We start from the raw sequence: 14857 nt of genomic DNA on the forward strand, positions 1-14857 counted from the left end.
AGCATACTTTTTTTGCATATTGTAATATACATTAAATAATATACATTAATATACATTATTTTTGCAACCCTGTTAGGCCAGATTTCTGCAAATATTTTTAATCAAATTTAAAACATTTTATTCATTTATTTGTATATTGTAATATATTAAATAGAAAATAAATTAAAAATATATAAATTATTCATATTATGCTTTATTTTAAACTTTTTTTTTAATTTTATTTTTGCAAGCCTGTTGGGATGCTTTTCTGCATATAGTTTCAGTCAGATTTAATACCTTATATTTATCTATAGCATACTTATTTTTGCATATTGTAATATACATTAAATGTACATAAAATAAAGTTTTTAATTTCAGATTTTGTAACAGGGTTGCAGATTTTAATTAAGTCAGTGAAGTCTATCTAGTTTGCAACCAACTGCATCGAACGATTGAGCTCGACTAGCGCAGGTCTGCTAATACGTTTGTCCTCGTGTGTTCCTCGTTCATGGAAAGGAATCAATCCAGACTGTTTTGAAAAAAAAATTTTTTTTCCTGGGATTGTGTCCAAACACGTGGCTGATGTTCCAGTCAGTCATCATGGTGTGTATCTGGACAGTGACGGTGTGTGTGTGTGTGTGTGTAAGTTGATGGTTTGAGTGTTTTTCTCTTTGTACCAACAGAGCAGCTCCATCCTGTCACATGTGAGTCACATCATCATCTCTCCACCTGTCTCCCTCCGTCTCATTCCCATCTCACCCTCATCTCTCTCCGTAGCCTCTGCTGGGTGAACAAGTGAAGCCGAACACACGCGATTCAGACGCACGACCCTGAGAACCAATGAATCACATCACAGTAATGTTAAGAGATTATAATAATAATAAAAAATCAGCGGTTGGTTCATTTTTAAAGCAGTTAATGCCAGATTTTTCAAGATTCGATTGAGCGTGATCACATTGGGCTCTCAGTCTCATCCGTCTGAATCCGTCTGTCTGTCTGTTTCTGTGCTCTTGGGATCCGGGTTTGAAAACTGCTGTCGGAGTAAGATGTGTGTTTATGTGTGTCGATTCACTTTGGCCAAAGGTATAAGCGAATCCCTCCCGCGGCGGGAATCATGACGTCAGCGATGTTGGGAAGCACAAACCTCATGCTGCTGGAATGTTCTGGCGTGTTTAACGAGCCTCGCTTTACGAGAGCATGTGAAACGATTTACAGAGAGATCTCACATGCTGACATGATGTGAACAAGATGATGCATGTAAGAGTAGTCCTGGATATATAACAGCCAGAACTGGATCAACCTTTGAGCAGAGAAAATATGTTCAAACTGTGGAGACGCTTTCCTAGGAGGAGGATCTTCTAGTGATGTCATGATGTGGGTGGAGTTTATTCCATGTAAATGAGATGGTTACATCAGAGCTAATGAATTAGGCCCCACCCCCTTAGGAGGAGGATCTTCTAGTGACGTCATGATGTGGGTGGAGTTTATTCCATGTAAATGGGTGTTTTCGACTTGCAGAGCGATCGACGTATGAAATCAAAGTACGGGGAGAGTGTTTGGAGAGCATACGACTCCTTATGCTTTTGAATCGCTCTTGCGGTACTTTAATGTCATACGCCGATCGCTCTGTGCAGCGCCTAAACTTTAAGGATTAGGCTCTGCCCCCTATGAGGAGGATAGGATCCTCTAGTGATGTCATTGCTGTGGGTGTGGTTTAGTCCATGTAAATTAGATGGTTATGTCAGAGCTGATGGATTAGGCTCCGCCCACTGGAAGTCCATCCACCTAGGAAAGTTGTCCTGGCTCAAATTTACATACACATAATTAACATAAGACCTATTTAAATGCTTTTTATTTGGAAGAACTTATAGAATAATTTCCTTTTTAATTTTCATTTTGGTTGAATATATAATAATTATTTTTATTTTATATTTTTATTATTATTAATATTCTGAATTTGCTTTTATTTTTAATTTTTCAGGTTTAATTTTAATTTTGGTTTAAGTTTTAGTAGCTTTATTGTGTTTTATATATTATTATAGTTTTCATTAATATTTTAAATGGGTTATTTTACACTTTTTCAGTTTTCATTTTAGTTGAAGTTTTAGTTTTGTTGTTTTTTGTTACAACAAAATGTACTATTATTTTGTTATTTTACTATAATTTTTTAATTCATTGTAATTTTATTTAATGTTTAGTAATTTTATTGTTTTTATTACAACAAAGTATACTATTATAGTTTTTTTTTTGTTATTTTCAATTTTAGTTTTTCAATTTTTCAGTTTATTTTAATTTTAGTTGAATTTCAAATTTTTTCACATCAGTAATATTTTGAGTTAATTATTTTAAATGTAGTTTTTCATTAATTTTTTAGTTTGTTTTTGTCATTTTTATTCTTTTTTTAAACATGTATATATAGTTTTTATGGGTATCAGTTTTAGTTTTAGCCATTTTAAAATAAACTAAATGAAAATTAGAAATGTTTTATATTTTATTTCAAGTAAATAATAATCCAGGTAAGAGTTGTGTGTTTTTAAAGTGAATGTGTGTGTATGAGACGAGTGTCATGGTGGATGTCTGGATGTGTTCAGAGGTGACGGGTCGCTCCCTTTGGTGGTGTTTGGGATTGGGGATCAGACCGTGCTTATGTCGTCTGTGTTTGTTTCAGCTCGTTTGCTCTTCTGTGTGCAAATAGCTTGTGATGTTGTGCTGGAGAGCTTTGCTTTCGACAGCCGGTTGTGATCAGCTCTTCTTCACAGTGGTTGGTTTGAAGTGAACTCAGATGTCTGATGATCGGTGTGTTTGAGTGCAGGGCGAGCTGGAGAAGCAGCTGCTGCAGGCCAATCCCATCCTGGAAGCCTTCGGCAATGCCAAGACCGTCAAGAACGACAACTCTTCTCGATTCGTAAGACCTCTGTTCTGCACATCAGCTCTGAGAGTGACACTTAGAATAACACTTTTTAAATGAATAAATGAATAGACATATTGAAAACTGAAAATTGTTATTATCAAGCAACATGCAGAAAAATGCTGGAAATGTGCTAAATCATGCTAGCAATGTGCTAAACATACTAAAACATGTTAGTAACATGTTAAATCATACTAGAAACATGGTAAATCATACTAACTAGAAACATGCCGAATCATACTAGAAACGTTAGCAATGTGCTAAATAATTCTAACAACATGCTAAATCATACGAGAAACATGTTAGTATGTTGAATCATGCTACCAATGTGTGCTAAATCATGTTCACAACATGTTAGCACCATACTAAATTATGGTAGCAATATGTTAAAACATGTTAGCAACATTCTAAATATACTAGAAACATGTTAATAATGTGCTAAATCATGCTAGAAACATGTTGAATAATACTAGAAATGCTAACAACGTTAAATCATGCTAAAATATGCTGAATCATTCTAGAAATGCTAACAACGTTAAATCATGCTAAAACATGCTGAATCATTCTAGAAATGCTAACAACGTTAAATCATGCAAGAAACATGATGAATCATACTAGAAACATTGGCAATGTGTTAAATAATGCTAACAACATGTTAAATCATACTAGAAACATGTTAGAAACATTATGCTAACATGTTAAATCATGCTTAAATCATTCTAGAAACATGCTAAATCATACTAGAAACGTTAACATGTTAAATCATGTTAACATGCTAAATCATGCTTAAATCATTCTAGAAACATGTAAGCAACATGCTACATAATGCTAACATGCTAAATCATGCTTAAATCATTCTAGAAACATGCTAAATCATACTAGAAACGTTAGTAACGTGTTAAATAATGCTAACATTTTAAATCATACTAGAAACATGTTAGTACATGTTAAATCATGCTCACAACATGCTAAATAAATCTAGAAACATGCTAAATCATACTAGAAACATGTTAACATGCTAAATCATGCTTAAATCATTCTAGAAACATGCTAAATTATACTAGAAACGTTAACAACATGTTAAATCATGTTAACATATTAAATCATGCTTAAATCATTCTAGAAACATGTTAGTACATGTTAAATCATGCTCACAACATGTTAGCAATGTGCTACGTCATGCTAACATGCTAAATCATGCTTAAATCATTCTAGAATCATGTTAAATCATACTACAAACATGTTAGCAACATGTTAACAACATGTTAAATCATGCTATCAATGTGTTAAACCATGCTCACAACATGTTAAATCATACTAGAAACATGTTAGCAAAGTGCTACGTCATGCTAACATGTTAAATCATGCTTAAATCATTCTAGAATAATGCTAAATCATACTAGAAACGTTAGCATAATGCTAAAATGCTAAATCATTCTAGAAACGTTAGTAACGTGTTAAAAAACGTGTTTAAAAAGTTAACATGCTAACAATCATGTTAAATTCAAATCTTAAATGTGTTAAACCATGCTCACAACATGTTAAATCATACTAGAAACATGTTAGCAAAGTGCTACGTCATGCTAACATGTTAAATCATGCTTAAATCATTCTAGAATAATGCTAAATCATACTAGAAACGTTAGCATAATGCTAAAATGCTAAATCATTCTAGAAACGTTAGTAACGTGTTAAAAAACGTGTTTAAAAAGTTAACATGCTAAGAATCATGTTAAATCATACTACAAACATGTTAGCAACATGTTAACAACATGTTAAATCATGCTATCAATGTGTTAAACCATGCTCACAACATGTTAAATCATACTAGAAACATGTTAGCAAAGTGCTACGTCATGCTAACATGTTAAATCATGCTTAAATCATTCTAGAATAATGCTAAATCATACTAGAAACGTTAGCATAATGCTAAAATGCTAAATCATTCTAGAAACGTTAGTAACGTGTTAAAAAACGTGTTTAAAAAGTTAACATGCTAACATTTTAAATCATACTAGAAACATGTTAGTACATGTTAAATCATGCTCACAACATGTTAAATCATGTTAGAAACATGTTAGCAAAGTGCTACATCATGCTAACATGCCAAATCATGTTTAAATAATTCTAGAAACATGCTAAATCATACTAGAAACCTTAGTAACATGTTAAATGATGCTAACATTTTAAATCATACTAGAAACATGTTAGTACATGTTAAATCATGCTCACAACATGTTAAATCATACTAGAAACATGTTAACAATGTGTTAAATCATGCTATCAATGTGTTAAATCACACTCACATGTTAAATCATACTAGAAACATGTTAGCAACGTGCTACATCATGTTAACATGCTAAATCATGCTTAAATCATTTTAAATAATGCTAACAATATGTTAAACCATACTAGAGACATTTTAGTAATGCTAAATCATGCTAACATGTTAAATCATACTAGAAACATGTTAGTACATGTTAAATCATGATGAATCATCAATATGTTAAATCATGTTAGCAACTTGATAAAACATGTTAATAATGTTAAAATATGTTAGCAACTTTGTTAAAACATGTTATCAGTGTGCTAGAACATGTTAATAACTTTTTAGACACTTCAAATTTCAAGCTTTGCAGAGTTATTTCAAACTTTCAGACGAGGCTTTGCCAAGCCAACATCAAAGTTTGTCATCAAGCTTTACTCATCTAGTTCCTGTTTTAAAATAGTAGATTGATTAATAAATTATTTAAGTATGCTAATTTGTGCATTTAAAATGCATTTATCTACATTGTCGTGTTTGAATTATTAAATTGAAGTCCTCATACAGTCTTAATGTACATAAATGTGATTTATCTTTTGTCTCTTCTGTGTTTCAGGGCAAATTCATCAGAATCAACTTTGACGTTAACGGGTACATCGTTGGAGCCAATATCGAAACCTGTATCTTTAATATGATGATGCTTTAAGTGTGAAAAAGTCTGAAATTAACTCATGGTGAAAGTTACAATGGCTTATTTTCATAGTTATGAGGCTGAAAACATTAGCACAACATTAAAAACAATAAATCTGTAACAAAAAAGTTGAAAAAATAATGAAAATGTGGATAAGCAAATTAAGTTAATGGCTAAGGCTTTTCTATGACTGTATGTAGAGCATGAATAATTAATGAGGTGAGAGCTGAGATAGTTCCTGATTGGCTGTTGGCATTGTAGCACTGCACTGAGTCAGTCACAAGGTAGACTCTTAAGTCTGTTGCATCTGTCCTGTTGTGGTCCTTGACTCTGACCGTCAGACCTGTTGGAAAAGTCTCGTGCAATCCGTCAAGCCAAAGAAGAGAGGACCTTCCACATGTTCTACTACATGCTGTCCGGCGCAGGAGACAAACTGCGCTGTGAGTGTCACTCTTCACTGCTTCAGTGCATGATTTTTGGATGTTTTGATGTTTATAAATGACTCTAATCTCAGGCTTTTCTAGTAAAAGATTCAATCATTTTCTTTGCCCATCAGCTGAACTGTGTCTGGAGGGCTACAGTAAGTACCGGTTCCTGTCCAACGGGAATGTGACAATCCCGGGACAGCAGGACCGAGACATGTACCTGGAGACCATGGAGGCCATGAGGATCATGAGCATCGCTGAGGAAGAGCAGATCGGTGAATATATAGAGCCGCTTGCTAACATGACAGCATTATAATCTGCAGCATGTTTGAGGGTTTGTAATTGTGTGCGTCGCCCCCTGCAGGTCTGTTGAAGGTCATGTCGTCTGTGCTTCAGCTGGGTAACATGTCCTTCAAGAAGGAGCGTCACTCCGATCAGGCCTCCATGCCTGATGATACAGGTAAACACACAACATTGTGTCTTTACAAACAGGCTTTGTGTTGTGGTCTTTTTATCATCATGAAGGTAGTGCTTTTGCATGGTCTCTAGAAGGTCAAAGATGGTCATTAGATGCTTAATTAGCTAGACAACCAGTGAATATCAAGCAAAGGCTGACCTTGTAGTGTTATGATATTATAGTCTTTAATACTATTACAATGAATTATTTCAATTATTCATTTTAAAAAAAGATTTTATTTTTTATATTTTTAGTATTTTATTTTTGGTCTTTATTAATATATTGAATTAATGTTTATTTTTATATTTTAAGTTTTTTTAAATTATATTATTCATATTTTTAATTTGTTTTTATTTTTAAATTTTATATTATGTATTATTACAGTATTTATTCATATTTTTAATTTATTTTTATTTTCGAATTTAGTATTTTATTTTTTGGTCTTTATTAATATTTTGAATTAATGTATTTTTATATTTTATATATTTTATTATAGTATTTCATATTTTGAATTAGTTTATTTTTAAATGTTATATTTTTTATATTTTATTACAGTATTTATTTATATTTGAATTAGTTGTTATTTTATTATAGAATTTTTTTAATATTTTGAATTCGTTTTTACTTTTATATTTTTTTAATATTTTGTAATCTAGTTTTCATTTAAATTTAATTTTGGTTTAAGTTTTTGGAATCTTGTGCGTTTTTGTAGTTTGTTTTCCTAATATTTCTATTCATATTTCATTTTTAATTTAAATTTATAATTTTATTTCAGTTTTAGTCATTTTACTAGTCAACTTTAATTTTATCATAGTATTTTTTAATATTTTGAATTAATTTTTACTTGTATATTTTCTATTTTCTGTTATCATTTTATTTTAAGTTTTAGGAATCTTGTGTTTTTTTTCTTAATATTTCTATCAATTTTTTATTACCTTTTTTATTTAATTTTTAGTTTAATGTTATAATTTTATTTGTTTTTTTAGTCATTTTATTACTCAATTTTAATTTTATTATAGTATTTTTTTTTTATTTTTGAATTTTTTACTTCTATATTTTTATATTTTGTATTTTCAGTTTTCATTTTATTTTAGTTTAAATTTTTGAAATCTTGCATTTTTTTTCTTAATATTTCTATTAAATTCTTAATTTATTTTTTAGTTTAATATTATAATTTTATTTCAGTTTTAGCCATTTTACTATAATCAACTTTCATTTATTCAGTTAGGCAACATTTCTCATTTTTAATAAAAAGTTGTTTAAAATGTTTGAAATTGTTTTCTTACAATATTCATATTTTATTTTAATACAGTTAGAGCAAGTATTTTAATTTAATCCACAAAAAAAAAAAAAAAAAAAAAAATGTAAAAAATAACAATATTTGTAGGTGATTTTAGTCAAGCTGGTTAGAGCAGGTCAAGAATGTAAACTAATATCAGAGTGTATCTCTAAACGACTTTTCCTTCACGTCTCCAGCTGCTCAGAAGGTGTGCCATCTGATGGGCATGAACGTGACTGACTTCACACGCGCCATCCTCTCACCCCGGATCAAAGTGGGCCGTGACTACGTGCAGAAGGCCCAGACGCAGGAGCAGGCAGAGTTTGCGGTGGAGGCTCTGGCCAAAGCCACGTACGAGAGGATGTTCCGCTGGCTGGTGATGCGCATCAACAAAGCTCTGGATAAGACCAAAGCGTCAGGGCGCCTCCTTCATCGGCATCCTGGACATCGCCGGCTTCGAGATCTTTGAGGTACGGCCAAATCCTTACAGCTTCAGCCTTACAGTAAGATTACCCACAACTCCTAGCGGTAGTAACTGTGTTTGTGTTCGTCTCCGCAGCTGAACTCGTTCGAGCAGTTGTGTATTAACTACACCAACGAGAAGCTCCAGCAGCTGTTCAACCACACCATGTTCATCCTGGAGCAGGAGGAGTACCAGCGCGAGGGCATCGAGTGGAGCTTCATCGACTTCGGCCTCGACCTGCAGCCTTGCATCGACCTCATCGAGAAACCCGTGAGTGTCTCTCCACCAATCACGTGACTCCTAGAATGATCATGTGACATCTAATGGAGCTGTATTGGGAATCCAGAACTTGGAAAGCCATTATTTTAAAAATACTAAATCCTGTTTGATTTCCATGATGTCCTCATTGTCTTCTGTGGATGTAGATAGAAATGAGGTTTACAGGGTTTCTAAAAGGTCAAGCTGGTTTAGATGGTTGATTAGCTAGACTGTCAGCCAATAGGACCAATGTTGACCTGGAAGATCATTGATTTCACCAATCATGCAAGTTTTTGGCCATTAGCTGCACCAAGCTGGTTTAGATGGTTAATTAGCGAGTCTAACATTCAATAGGGCCAATGTTGATCTGGTAGATCATCTTAGACAAACTAGTTAGAGCAGGTAGAGAAAGTAATCCAAAACAGTTAATATTTCTGAATGCCTCCACCAATCATGCGACTTCTAGAATGATCATGTGACCTTTAAATAAGATATTTTCATGTCTGTAATTGGGAATCGAGAACTTGGGATCCATTATTTAAAAATCCTGAATCCTGTTTGCTTTCTATAATGATCTTCTGTTGGCGTAGAGAGAAAGGTGGTTTTACATGGTTACTAAAAGGTCAAAAATGATCAAGCTGGTTTAGATGGTTGATTAGCTAGACTACCAGCCAATAAGGGCCAATGTTGACCTTGCAAATCGTTGATTCCACCAATCATGCAGGTTGTTGCATGTTTCAAAAATATCCATTAGATGCTCCAAGCTGGTTTAGATGGTTCATTAGTTAGACTACCAGCCAGTGGAGCCAAGGTTGACCTAGTAGATCATCTTAGACAATCAAGTTAGAGCAAATAGTAAAAGTAAACCAATAATGTATTATTTCTGAATGGCTGCACCAATCATGCGACTTCTAGAATGATCATGTGACCTTTAATGGAGCTGTTTTCATGTTTATGATTAGGAATTGACCCTTCTCATCAGAAGGAATGTTGTTTCAATCGCAGAAAGACGTCAGTACACACCATTTTTCAAGTTCAAGTCCACCGAGGTTAATCTTCTAACTCCCGACTGCTTTGTCAGACAAAATGGCGGATTCTGTGTTATGATTGGTTGCATCGCTTGTCAATCAAACTCCTGGCTAAGGGTCATTTGAGAACTTGAGATCCATTATTTTAAAAATCCTGAATCCTGTTTGATTTCTATGATATCTTCAAGATTTTTTTTTTTTTTTTGACTTAGAGAGAAAGGTGGTTTTACATGGTTTCTAAATGATCAAAAATGGCAAAAAATGGCAAAAATAGCTGGTTTAGATGGTTCATTAGCTAGACTACCAGAATGTGGGGACAAGGTTGACCTGGTAGATCATCCACTCTACCAATCATGTGACTTCGAGCTGTTTTTATGTGTGGATATTAGTCAAATCCTGATGTTTAAGATTGGAAACAGAGAACTTAGTAATTGAGAAACCTATTAATGTCTCTCCACCAATTGTTTGACTCCTAGAATGGTCACATGATTTGTTTTCACATTTAAGATGTTTGATTGTTGTCTGTGTTGTGTTGTTTCAACCCAGTAATCTTTCCATCAGAATGATCATGTGATCTGTTTTCATGTTAAGATTGAGAAATCAAGAACTTCAATCGAGAAATCTGTTATTTATTATAGATGCTCCAAGCTGGTTTGGATGGTTGATTAACTAGACTACCAGCCAATGAAGCCAAGGTTGACCTGGTAGCATTAGGTCAGTAGGCGGAGAGTAGGCGTCTTTTGCGACTGTTCAAAAGCATTCGACCACATGAGTGTTTCCACTACGAAAGCAATCCAGTCGAATGCATTATCCACTACCTTTGGATGTGGTCAAAAGTGGAAAACCTCAAAACATTTTAGACCCTGCTTAAACCTGTACTTAACGTCGTCCACTTGTGATCCGATCGACCAAAATGCATCTTAATACCAGATGGAAACAGGGCCTAAGATTGGAAATCGAGAACTTGGAATCCAGTTTGATTTCCACAATGTCCTCGTGATCTTCTGTTGATCTAGACAGGTCACCAAATGAAGACTTTCTTTGATTGTAACCCGTGTTTTTTGTTTCCAGGCAAGTCCTCCAGGAATCTTGGCTCTCCTGGATGAGGAGTGCTGGTTCCCCAAAGCCACGGACAAGAGCTTTGTGGAGAAGGTCCTGCAGGAACAGGGAACGCATCCCAAGTTCCACAAACCCAAGAAACTGAAGGACGAGGCTGATTTCTGCATCATCCACTACGCTGGAAAGGTGTTGACAAGTTCCTCGGCTGAACCCATGTGGGATTTCAAGCATAATTGAATTTTAAACGTCTGTGATTGTGTTTTTCAGGTGGATTACAAGGCGGACGAGTGGCTGATGAAGAACATGGACCCGTTGAACGATAACGTGGCCACTCTGCTCAATCAGTCCACCGACAAGTTCGTTTCAGAGCTGTGGAAAGATGGTGAGTTGATAGATCACATTCGATCAGCTCTTAAATGAATAATAAAGCAGCAGGTTGATGGAGAAAGTGAACAAAGACTGATGTATTTAGACTCTGGCCACCTTATTTCATGCCAAAATCGGTGGAAACTCACTGGATTTGTTCTCTTCTGCTCGTATCGTCTGGTGTTTGGTCCTCTGTTTTCATCCATCCATCCGTCCGTCCCTTTTTTCTTGTCCTCCTGGACCTCTGTACACACCGTCTCCCGTCTGTCCGTCTCTCTCAGAGGTCCAGAACTGTCAGAGAGCTTATTTCTATCAGCGTTTTCCATTCCTTCATTTAGAACCAGGTGACGTCTCTTGATTTTTCTCTCCCGTGACTTTCTTTTCCTCCTCCATCCATCAGCTGTCCTGTGTGACTGTGTTTCTCCGAGGTGTTGATATATATATATTTCTCTGATATTTCTGCTGTCTCTCCTCTCTGTGTAATAGTGTGCTTTGGCGCCCCCGCTGTTGGTCTGTGGTACTGCAGAAATGGGTATAAACTGCATGGGTTTGGTTCTGTTCTCACCAGTGAAACATGACCACAGTATGCAGTTACACACACACACACACTCACAGGGTCCAAAATTCACTTCAGCCAAACCTGACAATGACTGCTTTATTAAAAAAAAAAAAAAAAAAAAAAAAAAATAAAAAATATATATATATATATATATATATATATATATATATATATATACATATATAAATATATATATATATTTAAGGGGAAATTATATATATTTTTTTATCATTTTATATAAAATTTAAATCATTGTTATTTTAATATTATTTATATCCTGTTTATAGTTTTATGTTTTATATTGTTTTTTATTTTTATTTTATTTTAATATTTATTATTATTTCTTAATATTTCTTATGTGCTTGTGCCATTTTTTTTTTAAATATTACTTATTTTAATTTTAGTTTAGTTTTAGTTTTATTTATTTCCAGTTAGTAATTTTAGTGCTGTCTTGCATTAAGTTTAGTTTTTTTATCTTGTATTTCTATTTTATTTCAGCTTTATTTCAATTAGCAAAAATAGTTTCAGTTAACGACGACAACCCTGCTTTGAATTTTAGTAAATTGAAACATGCGGTGTGAATACAGTGCAGAACATACTGGATTTACGTCAATAATTACTTTTCCTATCTAAAAAAAGGTTGAAAAACATAAGACCTGCGACGGTCCTTGCCCTTCTAATTTGATTTATTTAATTTGATTTGCTCAAATGACGTACAACAAAGTACCAGACTGTTGTTCCTACGTTGAAACGTTTAAACCATGTACTACTTATTTAAAAGTAGAGGCAAATTAAAAACAATTGTTTTACTCATCAAAGCGAATTTGTTGAGCCTCTTTCATGAAACACGAGGAAAATGAATTGTTGAAGTTGTATCATTCAGTTCAATTGAGGTGAACGAGGTGAGAGTTTATTTTGGACCCTTGAACACACAAACACACACACACACACACACACGTACGTGTCACCTGCACTGCATTGAGTTGGATCCATTTCCCCGTGTGTGTTTCCCCTCCACTCTTCACCAGCATCGTGTGTCTCTGTGGTTTTGTCACCAGTGCTGAAGTGTGTTTGACCCCACTGAACTGTGGGAAGTTGTCACATCATCATGACCAGACTGCATGCCGGAGATGAAGCTTTCTCTGCAGCGCAGTGACTCTGTCTGTGTCTCTGTCTGTCTGTCTCTCAGTGGACCGTATCGTGGGTCTGGATAAAGTGGCCGGGATGTCCGAGCTGCCGGGCGCGTTTAAGACCCGTAAGGGAATGTTCCGGACGGTCGGGCAGCTCTATAAGGAGCAGCTGTCCAAACTTATGGCCACGCTCAGAAACACCAACCCCAACTTCGTCCGGTGCATCATTCCCAACCACGAGAAGAAGGTATGAAAAAGATTCTAAAGAAATGATAAAACTATGTATGTTTAGCATATGCTTATGTGTTACTCTAAGATGCCTCAAAGAATATTGGGATTATTATGGTAGGGTCTAATCACCATTTTATTACCGTTTTACCATATACAATAAAGTCCCAAAATTGGTAAATTTTTGATGAATTTGTCTTTGAATTTGAATTTAAACTTTTTTTTTGCTTACTTTTTGCTAGCATAATAAAAAAAAATAAACACTATAAAGCCTAAAGTTTACTTCAGTTTTGATGCAAAAGCTTAGCAGCCAGTTGATGTTGTGCGCAATCACGTCTTTGTCCACTGGCTGTGCTGTTTCTCTCCAGAAGTTACAAGTGTTAAAAATGTCGAACAAATTACTGCAGAAAAATGATGAAACTTGCATAAACTACCTACTTTAGCGTACGCATACTTTAGGCTTAATTTGTCCTGAATTTATCGTAAGCATTTGTGTTTTATGTCTCCGTTCGTCTCAGGCTGGTAAGCTGGACCCTCACCTGGTTCTGGATCAGCTGCGGTGTAACGGTGTGCTGGAGGGCATCCGTATCTGCAGACAGGGATTCCCCAACCGTATCGTCTTCCAGGAGTTCAGGCAGAGGTATCGGACGAACACTGCGGATGTTTGGCATTTTCTCGCGCTGAATTAATTCATCAGAATAAACTGCTTTAAAAAAAACAGCTTAATCTTATTATGTTAGCATCTGTTACAAACTGAATCTAATTTAACTGAAGAACAGGACCTGATTGTGTGTTTTCACTGATGTTAATTTGTGTTTTTTTGCTCAGGTATGAAATCCTCACGCCCAACGCCATTCCCAAAGGCTTCATGGATGGCAAACAGGCTTGTGTGCTGATGGTGAGACCATTTTTTAGAGTTTAAATTAACCAATTTAGAGGTGCCTGGTGTGACTTCAGCACAGTGTTTCTGAAACTGGGGTTTGCAAACCCCTGGTGGTTGATGAGGGAACTGCATGGTGTTTGTGAGTTGATAGAAAGTTAATCAAAACATAAAATGAAAATTAATAAATAGTTTTCAAATGCAAACAATCACAATAAAACTATAAAAATGTTTTAATATAGAATATTTTTAAATAATAATGTTTTATTTTGATTTGTTTATATTAAAAGTATTTGTTTTATTTTAGAATATTTATAAATATTTTCTAATGTTTTATTTTGATTGTTTTTATTTTTAAAAAATTGTTTTAATTTAGAATATTTATAAATATTTTTAGTGTTCTATTTTGACTTGTTTATATTCAAAAATGATTTATTTTAATTTAGAATATTTATAAATCCTTTTAGTGTTCTGTTTTGATTTGTTTCATATTTAAAAATCTTTGTGTTCTATTTCTTTTCTAAATTAAAAACAATGAAAATAAAACACTTAAATATTTTAGGGGTCAAATTGGGTCGACAGAAAAAAAAAAAAAAAAAAAGGTTTGCGAACGCCTGTTTATAATAAGCTCTTCATCTGTGTCTCAGATCAAAGCGCTGGAGCTGGATCCCAACCTGTACCGGATCGGACAGAGCAAGGTGTTTTTCCGTGCTGGAGTTCTGGCTCACCTTGAGGAAGAGCGAGACATGAAGATCACTGACGTCATCATCAACTTCCAGGCCTGGTGCCGTGGATACGTCGCCCGCAAGTGAGCTTTACGACACACATAATACAGCTTAATGACAGTTAGTGAGATGGATGGGTGCTCTGGCTGGTTGCTAGGG

General features: G+C 34.5%; 1 protein-coding gene across 1 annotated transcript in view; it reads left to right on the forward strand.

The window, feature by feature from the left end:
* myh9b (myosin, heavy chain 9b, non-muscle) overlaps positions 1 to 14857 on the forward strand; it is a 54946-nt gene that overhangs the window by 22710 nt on the left and 17379 nt on the right. Inside the window, 15 exon segments of the mRNA XM_048194114.1 lie at positions 663 to 683; positions 2792 to 2884; positions 5767 to 5830; positions 6183 to 6281; positions 6398 to 6541; positions 6631 to 6726; positions 8200 to 8411; positions 8413 to 8472; positions 8562 to 8735; positions 10823 to 10996; positions 11078 to 11192; positions 12925 to 13112; positions 13612 to 13733; positions 13922 to 13991; positions 14621 to 14781. Of these exon segments, the coding sequence (XP_048050071.1) occupies positions 663 to 683; positions 2792 to 2884; positions 5767 to 5830; positions 6183 to 6281; positions 6398 to 6541; positions 6631 to 6726; positions 8200 to 8411; positions 8413 to 8472; positions 8562 to 8735; positions 10823 to 10996; positions 11078 to 11192; positions 12925 to 13112; positions 13612 to 13733; positions 13922 to 13991; positions 14621 to 14781 (1793 nt within the window).

This window comes from Megalobrama amblycephala, linkage group LG1 (assembly GCF_018812025.1).
Source record: "Megalobrama amblycephala isolate DHTTF-2021 linkage group LG1, ASM1881202v1, whole genome shotgun sequence".
NCBI lineage: Eukaryota > Metazoa > Chordata > Actinopteri > Cypriniformes > Xenocyprididae > Megalobrama > Megalobrama amblycephala.